The sequence below is a fragment of the Meriones unguiculatus genome, chromosome 8 (assembly GCF_030254825.1).
Source record: "Meriones unguiculatus strain TT.TT164.6M chromosome 8, Bangor_MerUng_6.1, whole genome shotgun sequence".
Taxonomy (NCBI): Eukaryota; Metazoa; Chordata; class Mammalia; order Rodentia; family Muridae; genus Meriones; species Meriones unguiculatus.
The window spans coordinates 69,795,038-69,805,035 of record NC_083356.1 but is presented as its reverse complement, the minus strand read 5'-3'; the positions used below and the strand labels follow the sequence as shown (position 1 = coordinate 69,805,035).

Genomic DNA, 9,998 nt, shown 5'->3' with positions numbered 1-9,998 from the left:
AGATACCACAGCAGGGCCCTCCACTCTTTCTACAGGCAGCTGAACCATGCAAGTGAGGTTCAGCTGTCTTTGGCATTCTGAAGTTTTTCTCCTTTTCTTTTTCCTGCCTCAGTCTGGTCTTGCTAACAGAATCCATCCTTGGAATCACAGAAATCCTCAGCCTACCCTTTTCCCATCTAATTCCTTTGTCCCGTTCTGCCCCATGACATCTGTCCCTTGCATTGCTTGGGGTATGGGTGAGGTAGGGAGGGGTTCTCTGGGCTGTTCTGTCTTTTCCTTCTACCCCCACTTTCTTTTTTACCTTCACCATCTCTGTATAGATCCATAGACATCTTCAAAGTGAATTAAGCATCCACCTCTACCACTCACTCAACACCGCCATGGGACCTGCCAGGGACCCACACAGCACCCTGAAAAGAGTAAAAGCCAATAAATTTGTTTTCCCACAGCATGGTGTGTGGCTGCTTATCTATCCGACTTACTGGGCACCTTCAGGCACAGACCCTCCCTGGAACAAGACAGAGTCCACCTCAAGCTGCTGAACTCCAGCTATACCCGGAGGGGCTGGGAGCAGCTCTCAGGCGGGGGTGGGGTGGGGAGGTATCAGAACAAGCCGCCTTTGTTTTCCAGTGCCCTCAGTAGCTTTCATAATCACTGTTAACCAATCTGGAGAAGAGGCTGAATATGATGGGCTATGTTGCTTGAGGACAAGTGGCTGACTGTCCCTGAGCGTGCATCAGTGTAGCGGGTACTCACCTCAGAAACTAGCCACTCTGGTGGCATGCTTGACGCAGAGCCTGGCATAGGTAGGTGCATAAGAAAGGAGCGTGGGATGAAGTGAGAGGAGGAGATAAGGAAGGGAAGGAGCCTGGAAGAGAGTGGAGGGACTCAGGTGTGGCAGAGGCCCCAGCTCTTGAGACACAAGGACACTGCTCTATCTGAGCCCAGCTGGTGAGCTAAAGTACAACCATCTCCCAAACGGCTAACTTCTGGATTTGAGGGACTAAAATAAGATCTCCAGAGACAGCTGTTCTGATTCAGCCCTTGTGTACAGGCATGCACAGAAGCAACAATGCCCTGGGCTGTGTCACTGCCTCAGTTTCCCCCCAAACACTAAGCCCTTCAGGAACAGAGCTTTTTGGGCAGACTGACCCCAAAGCACAGGAGACAGCCACCAGGCTCCCTACTACTCGTCTCCAAAGGACTCCTCCAGGGTGCTGAGACTGACCGATGGTGGCCATCTCAGATTCAGCCCTATCCTCCCTGCCCTCCTGGGCGCTGTGTGCACATGTGTGTGGGGGTGCATGTGTGTGGGTGTGCGTATGAGTGCTGTTTTCTTTTCCATTCTCTTTCACCCTCCCAGTAGCCCCTTGTATGTCTGCACCCACAAGAAGCCCCCTTGATGTGGGAAGCTAGGTACGTGGCCCTGAGGATGGTCCTTGAGAGCAGTAGATGGCCTTACATGACACCTTGGTGGCCCTGTCCTGTATCTTCTAGCCTTCCTGTTCCCTCTGCTCCTCCAGCATCTCTACAGCCCTGAGTTCCATCCTGGCCGTGAGCTCCAGACCCGGGTCAGCTTAAATGGCTGGAGATTCATGCTGTTTCTACTTCAGCACTGTCCTGCTGCCCACAGTATCTCTCCTTGTGCACTCCCTGCTCTTCTGGTTGCCTTTTGTCTACTTTCTATAACCGACTGTCTTTTTCCTATCCATCCCTGCACCTGCTGTCCAGCAAAGGACCCTGTACAGCCTCAAAGCTCCTGAAACGCCCACCATTTCTTCCCAAAGTGACTGAAACCCCAGCGTGCTGCCATAAATACAGCCACTTTATTAAAATGCACCAGTGAGTAATGAGGATGCTGGCAGGGACACCACAGGAACAAGGGTCGTCCCTCCCACCTAGCACAGGAACACCAAGAGGGGAGACACAGTGGCGCTAATGTCTTAGGAAGTCTTAGGAAGGGGTACCTTCAATAATTCAAGACACAGGGCAGCCTGCACTCCTCAGATGACCCAAGGCCCCTCCTCACCCAAGGCAGCCAAAGAAGAGAGACTCTCTCCTTCCTGGGTCATCTGCAAGTCACCTTGAGAGAGTTCTGCCACCTCAGAGAAGGGCCTGGAAAATTGGGCAGGTACTGCCTACTCTGATTTCTGGACTCTGGGCCCTCTAGGGTGGACATAGACACAGGATCCTGTCTTCCTGCAGCAGGATGGCTCCACCTGAGAAGGGGCCTGTAGGCACTGGAGGCTTTCTCCTGAGGCAGAGACAAGGCCACAGTTCTTTCTTGTCAGTTATGCTTCTGTGTCACATCTTCACAGCCCAAATGCCCTGGAGGGTGGGTGTCCAAAGAGAGCCCCAGGCTGGAGTGCTCATGTCTCAGGGCTACAGCACCAGCTAGGAATGAGGAGGCCTGCAGGAGCGACAGCAGGCTTTGCTGTAGTACCAGTGGCCACAGAGGTTCACTTTGATGGCCAGTGCGCAGTTGGTGCCCGGCTGGTCCTGGCAGCTATCATCTGGGGATGGGACACAGTACAAGAAGAAAGGATGAAATGCCAGAAGACTAAAGGAGAACAGCTCCCAGGGTTCCCAACTCTTGCCATACTATCTTCCCAAAGGCAGAATCTCACTAAGGGCAGCCCAGCAGACACACTATGAACAGGTAAGCAGAAAAACCCTGCAGGCTTTGTCCAGGGCCCAGCTACTATAGATCGCCAGTCCTGTGTCTCAGCTGCCCCTTTCCTAAACCAAATCCCTCTCCAGGAAAGTATGGATCTAAGTGATTTGATCTGATCACCTGAGGGATAAAACCCTAGGATTTGGGGGTCTCCAATCCCCTCTAAAGTCCAAACACCTCCAGGGCCCAGGAGTTCCTCTCTCTTTGTCTCAGTATTACCAAAGTAGAATTCACCTTCTACATTTGGCATCCACTTTGGAGACCAGATCTTGTTTGTCTGTCTTTCCAGGTTCCCAAGCTAGAGACCATGCCTGAGACCTCCCTGCCTCCTGGGAGTTAGTACCTAATGCGCAGACCAGCTCATCTTGGTCCCTGTCCCACAGCTTCCTCCACCACATTTCAGGTCAGAGCTTTTTCCAAGACATAGGTCTCTGCGTGGGCTCCTTGAAGCCCAGCTAGTCCTCCCTCTTCAGAGAAGACCTCTCCTGTAGGCACATCTGTGTCTCTCTAGCTGTTTCCCAACAGATGCCTGTTAGTCCTCTAGACCTTGGCTCTGCCCACAACTCCTCTAGCCAGTCCCTGCCCTGTGCCCAGCCTCTCCCTTCTCACCTGGGGGCTCTGTGGGACATGGCTGCAGGTCACAGGCTTGTCTGCCAACAGGCTTTACCAGAGGGTCACATCCGCGGACAATGTCGGTTCCCTGGTAACATCTCACGTCTCGCATCCTCACACCTACCCCACAGGTCTTGGTGCACTGGTGTGGAACAGATAGACAGACAGACAAATAGGTGCATAACAAGGCTTTCCATAGCGACAGAGACAGGAAATCTCGTCGCTCAGCACTCTCCCTTCTGCACCCTAGCCATCCACAGGCTGGCCAGGACACAGCAGCTCCTTAGAACCTAAAGCCTGAGCTGGGGTTGAGTAGAGGTAAGTGGGAGAAAGGCACTGTCTGGCTTCTCTGCCTCAGTTCTCCCAGCTTCACAGTGAGGGGGTGGCCCCTCCTGTGACCTTCTGGGTGCTCAGGTTCCATCTGTCCCAAATTAGTGACACAGAGAGTTTGCCATCGGCCAATCAATGCAACTTCCAGAGCCATCACTCTGAGTCCAGATGTTCCCCTCAGAAAGCCTGAGCTACCCAGAATACCAGGGACATCTGCTGACCCCAATTACCCTGCTATCCCCCTGCCAAGATCCTGCAGGCAGTGGTTCCTGATGTGGTGGCCCCACATCACCCAGGCATGCCTGGGACCTGAGGTATGGGGAGGCCCCTGCCCCAGGCTCACCCCTAGTCTGGTTACCAGACACAGAGGAGCTGATGAAGGCTGGCAGAAGGCCACCCGCCTGCTCACCCGCCCTGAGAAGAGAGGCTGGCTTGGCACAGGCACAGAGGACACTCTGCCTTTGCAGATGCCCCTGAAGTTATTAAGTGGACTCCTGACAGGTCCTGCTCCTCTGGTGCCTGCTCCTCTGTCTCTATAGAGTGCATGGAACACAACATTAGGATAAACAAACACTGAGCTGATGTGTCATGAGGGGGCGGCCACAGAGAAGGGCACTGTCCCAGCCAGGGCCGCAGAGGACAGACTCCCACAGGTCTACCACTCGAATGTTCCAGGCTGCTCCTGCTAGCTCCTCAGGGCAATATGGGAAGCACCCCTCCCTCGTGGCTGCTTTGGGGATCCTCCTTATTCCTTCTCCTTCCCTACCATTGTCCCACACAGTCCCAGACTTACTAGGCTCTGGCTACACAGCTACCCTGAGGCCAGCGTTCTTCTTAAAGTACGTGAGTCGTTGGGCGCCCTAGACCACAGCTAGACCTCCAGATATGCTCAGCCAGTTCAGAGAAGGCCTTCATTCCAGAGACACCTGTGTGTGTCTCTGTGCCTGCTTCCCCTAAGGATGCTTACTGGCCCTCAAGCTCTGCCATGCACCCTCTAGGCAATCACAGCCCTACTTCCCTTCCTTCTTAACTTGGGGATGCTATTCATTAATGGGCACTACAGTGTGTGTGTGTGTGTGTGCGTGTGTGTGTGTGTTTCTGTGTGTACAGAAGAACCCTGGAGCTGAGACAGGCAGCTGCTGGAGCCTCACCCCACAGAGCCCTTGGACTTTGAAGTCTTGGATTTGTAGCCCACTCATCCCAGCAGCTGAGCCTGGGGGGACCTACGTATTAGAATCTTGACCATTATAGAACACCAACTCCACATTGTCCCTAAGCATCCAGAGTTAACCCAAAGCCACAGGCAGCTGGAGACCCTGGGCGGTCCAGCCTGGCCACATGAGTCCTTTCCTCAGCCTGCCCAGGAATGCTTAAAAATGGCTCTGAGTTCCTCATGTCCTTATGCAGGACAGACTGTCCCTTGCTATGGGCAGACATGGAGGAGGAAATAGTATGTAGATATTGATGTGAATTAATAAAAGCTGTCATCTAGGTGTGACTGCCTCTGTGATGTTATGATGCCTCGGGGTGCTGACAAGCCCCCGACTCTCAGGCTTGTGAAGGACTCTCAGGCAGGGTGAAGAGAACCTGAGGTTCAGTCACTGCTCTGCCAATCAGAGGCTACACAGGGAGCCCCTCCCACCCTGCTACTCACTTCCTCTCTGCCTGCTAATCACTAGCCTGTGAGCTGAGGCTACCCACACCTCAGGCTCCCTGCCCTGGGCTCCTGGGCCTCATGTCTAACACACTTCAAACTCTGCCCCCAGGTTGGAAAGCTCTCTCAGCTTCAGTTTCTTTCTCTTCATAAATGCCAATTGAAAAAGAGATCTGGGGACAAGTGCTGGGCTATAGCTGCCCTCAGTGACCTCTGTGACAATGAGTGAGGGCTCTGTTTTTGTTTCAGAGATGAGAGCTCTATCCAGCCTAACATGCTAAGGAGTCTGTAGAAGTGAACAGGGCTCAGGGCTGTGCCAGGACAGTTTGCTGCTCTGCCCACTGATTCAGCGTCCTAACCTAGGTCTCACATCTTGCCCCTGTATGCCCAAGCCTCATGTTCGTGCTTTCGCCATGCCTCAGGCAATCCTACCCTCTGTGTCCACCAGGGATTTGGGCAGCACTGTGGAGTGCACCAAATGCACTGTGGCGTACTTTCTGCCACACACACCATTAACAAGCCACTTAAGCAGGAAGTGACCAGGCCCAGGCAGGCCACGAAGAGTTGCAGAGACACCAAGGTAAGATCAGAAATGCTTCTGGCAGCTCTCTACCAGCTCATCTGTGAGGATCCAGGGACAAGCACCCTGGCTGACTGAGGCTTAGAGGAAGGCTTGACAGACATGGGCCAAGATGGATGTTCTGTGGTAGGATCAGAGCCCAGGCCTGGTTTAAAGCAGCCTCGCCAGAGCTTGTTGGGTGCTTGCTTACCTCTGACCAAGGGCTGGTGTACCACTTGAAGCAAGGTCTCTCGAAGCATGTGCTCTCCTCAGGGGGCTTTCTGGCTAACCCACACTCAGGGCCACTGCGCATCTGAGGCTTCCCATTGGCCAGCTCCATGCAGAGGACCAACCGCTTTTTCACACCACGCCCACAGGTAGTGTTGCACTAAGAGGGGCCAGACAAGATGGATCAGTGACCAGAAGGCCAGGGGAACCAGAACCCTGACCACAGTACCTCTGGTGGTAAAGGTTTGGTCAATGATATTTGGGAGAAAATATAAGCACTTTCAGCTGGAGGATTGGCTGAGAATTCTTCGGTAACCATTTGGCCCCATCCAGATTTGATCAAAAGCAATTAGGCCCCAAACCATCTGTTTTGAAACAAATTGGCTAATGTAATTTGGCCAAGGATGATCAAGCCAAAATCAATTGAAAGCAATTTGGCTCAAGATTATTTAGTTAACAGTGGCTGCCTGAAACCATTGACTGAGAGCAACTGTCTGACATGGCAAGTTGATGACAATGACAGGTTGAGAGAGAAGACAAACAGGTGATGATAGCAAAAGGTCATGAAGGTCCCCACGGGCTGGAAGTGCGTGTGACCAATACACCCTGCCTCTGGCTTTGTGTCTACCAGAACAAGGCCCCGTAAGAAGGCAAAGAGGACCTGCAGATACCACTGAGGGGGGAGACAAGAAGTGGTTTTACTTTCTTTTTGGCTTTTTTCCAAATTAATTGTAAGTCAAATGTTCTTCTTAGGGTGTTACGGATTTATCGTCGTGACCAGCCATTGACACTCAGGCAAATTCTCCCCCATTCCCTTTGTGATCCATAAGGAGGCCCTATGCAGGCTCCTGGGTACTCACCCGTTCCCAGTCCTGAGCCAGCCAGTGTGCTGGGCAGTTCTTGTCCCCACAGGGGTGGATGGCCAGAGGCTTTGTCTCCACCTGGCACTGAGACTCGGGGACCACACGTCCGTCACTGGTCTTACAGTACACGTGCCGGATAGTGCGGCCCTGCCCACAGCTTCCACTGCACTGCAAGAGAAAACAGCAGGGGACGTGCTGCAAGCCCCGACCTGCATCATCCCCAAACGAGAGAAACAGCATCCAGGGCAGTGTGTGGAAGCAGTTGCCACAGTAACCACTTTTTAAATAACCTTTTGTTGTTGTTGTTGCTCTAATTACAGAAATAACATGCTCAGTGCAAAACACACACAGAGGAAAGCGCAGCTCAAAAGGTCATCTAGGCCCACCATCAGAAAGGACCCTACCTTGCATATCAGTAGCTCTGTTCCAGATAAGAGAGACAGATGGAGACAGACACAGGGAGGGAAAACAGGCAGAGAGAGAGACAGAGAAGGACAGAGACAGAAGAGATGGAGTCAGGAGGGATGGTGATGTCCACTCTTGTCTCTGGACAGGGGTTTGAGTTCCTAAAAGACTGGAAGGGAGGTCATTTTACTCCTCTTCTCTTGCCTTTACTCCAGATAAATTAAAAAAAAAAAAAAAACAGACATAGAAAAGCAGTCCTCAGGGTCAGGGTCCCATCACCAGCCCCACACCCTGAACCTGCGCCTCACCGGTCCCCAGTCTGAGACAGTCCACTGGCGGTCACAGGGAGGCCCTGTGCAGTTCTTCTCTCCCACAGGCCTGGTGCTGGGGTCGCACAGCTCCTCGTCCTCTGAGCAGCGGATGTCCCTGGTCACAACACTGCGCTCCCCACACTTGGCTGTGCACTGTGAGGAAGCCAGGGTGCGAAGCATCATGAGGCGTCCACTCTCAGGCCCCGGCCGCCACCCCGGCGCGTTCCATGCTCACCTCTGACCACTCAGACATCTCCCACTGTGGCCCACAGGCCGGGTTGCGGCACGTCTTGCGCTCCTCGGGCCGTACAGCCTCCGTGGCTTCACACAGGTCACTGTACACGGAGCTGTCAAAGCCAGGGGACAGCATCTTCCAGCAGCGCACGATGCGAAACTGATGGCCCTCGCCACAGGTGCGTGAGCACTCACTCCAGCTGCTGGTCTCCCACCTGCCTCAGGAGCGAGGACAGCCCTCAGTGGCCCCAAATCACACAGGCCAAACCAGACTGGAAGGAGGTGAGACCCACCAGTGGGGACTGTGCCCATCATAACTTGCGTTAGATGAACTAAGTGAAATGTTGGGGGAATATCCTGCAAGTGTCCATGGCCTTCAGGAACCTGTCACTGTCACCCTCACCCCCAGGCCTTCTTCCTTTGTCCTTTCTGTCCTCTGCTCCCATGCCTTTCCCACTTGCCACTCTTCAGGTTCACTCCAGTGTCCTAGAGCCCTAGCCCAGGCCTCACTTGCCCTGCTGGGTGACATAGGTGACTGTGACCCCTCTGGATTCTGATTCTTCAAAGGCAAACGTGGAAATGAAGCAAAGGTGTGTGTCTAGCTCTATACCCAGAGAAGGGCCTGTCCAGTGCGCAGGATGACCACCCATCTCTACCTCCTCTACTGAGTGGGATTAAAAAAGAATGGAGTCCTCCATGCAGGTCCTCTGAGAAGATGAGTGCAGGTCAGCTGGCTCTGTGTTCTTTTGCTCCAGAAAGGGACAAATGCCCAGATGTAGTAGCCGGAAGTAAAAAGGGAATGCAACCATGCCAGGGATCAAGAAACACATGGCTTCCTGGAAATAACACCCAAATTCTGACTGCCTTGAGGACAAGATAAGAGACATGGGGTTTAGGAAGATAGGTTCTACTCACATCCCTGGGAAGCAATCCTTCTTAGTTTATAAAGATCCTAATTGCACAGCACAACCTTGCTAAGATGGCCATCTAGTGCAGAGACTAATGTGGAAAGTAACTATGGTAGAAAGTGTTTAGTGACCGTCCCATGTACCCGGCTATGCTCCCCACACACAGCCCCAGAGCTCAGCTCACACAGAGCCCTAATGTGAGCACACACACGCGCACACACACTCATTCTGACACCCAGTTGGTGCTCAGGGACAGGTACCTGGGCTGGCACTCCCTCCCAGCGCAGAACTCGTGGACAGGCTCAGGACGAGTCAGGGCATCACAGTAGCTGTCATCCACTTCAACACCGTCATAGCGAACACACATGGCATATGTGGACATGACTCCTAGATTGAGGGCAAGGGAAGGGTCTGTAAACTGTGTGGCTAACAGTGAGGACCTTGTACACCTGCAGGTCGGGGAGCCTTGTGATCTTGGATGGGTCACATAATCACTCAGAGAGTTGCTTCTTGGGTTAGGGATGGTAAAAGCCTGGAGTTGGGGGTCGGGAAGCTCTGTGAGCTGGAGTCTCTTTCTTTGCCCAGCCCCTCTATCCCAGCCCAGGCATCTAGCTCACCTGCCGCAAACCCAGGTGGGCCTTACAGAGGCAGAGTTGGATACTACCAGGTACCCTGATATTTACCTGTCTGATGAACCCCATTCGTGGCAGATGAGTGTGCAGGTGGGTTGAAAATACTAAACCATTGCAGTAATGCCCTGCCCCCAGACATTAGACTACGTGCCCCAGCTCTTCTTCAAGGTGCCCAACCAGCACCTTCCAAATGCCTTGACTTGTCTGTGCGGCTTTTTCTGAGATTCTTGAATTTTAAAACACCAAGGAGATAGAGACGGACACACACACACACACACACACACACACACACACACACACACGACCAGCCTTCTCTTAACCATATGGATTCCCTGTCCACACATCCTCTCCTTCCGCCCTGGGCCTACTTTGTACACCTAACAGCAAGCCTGCATGTGTGCTCTCTAAATTGTGAGCACCCCCTACTCTGGAGCACTGTGTTCCAGGATTGAGCTTTGCCAAGAAGGCCAGTATGGAGCTGTATGCGAAAGAAGCTCCTGAGGTTTTCAGTGTTTCTACCTTGCCAGGGGTGTCTGAGTGGGCCTCTAGTGCTTAAAACCCTGGCCCTGGACGGAACCATGGAGTCTG

General features: G+C 53.1%; 1 protein-coding gene across 3 annotated transcripts in view; it reads right to left on the bottom strand.

Moving 5' to 3' along the window:
* Nucleotides 1–1,807: 1,807 nt before the first annotated feature.
* Adamtsl2 (ADAMTS like 2) overlaps nt 1,808–9,998 on the bottom strand; it is a 31,807-nt gene continuing 23,616 nt past the window's right edge. For 2 of the 3 annotated variants that reach the window (XM_021651946.2, XM_060389744.1), the window contains exons 13-19: nt 9,039–9,165; nt 7,872–8,085; nt 7,634–7,789; nt 6,918–7,088; nt 6,041–6,217; nt 3,284–3,428; nt 1,808–2,513 (exon numbers count right to left, since the gene is read on the bottom strand). In XM_021651946.2, coding sequence (XP_021507621.1) covers nt 2,395–2,513; nt 3,284–3,428; nt 6,041–6,217; nt 6,918–7,088; nt 7,634–7,789; nt 7,872–8,085; nt 9,039–9,165 — 1,109 coding nt within the window. In that variant the 3' untranslated portion in view covers nt 1,808–2,394. The remainder of the gene's footprint in view (nt 2,514–3,283; nt 3,429–6,040; nt 6,218–6,917; nt 7,089–7,633; nt 7,790–7,871; nt 8,086–9,038; nt 9,166–9,998) is intronic. The other variant, XM_060389745.1, reaches the window with a different exon arrangement.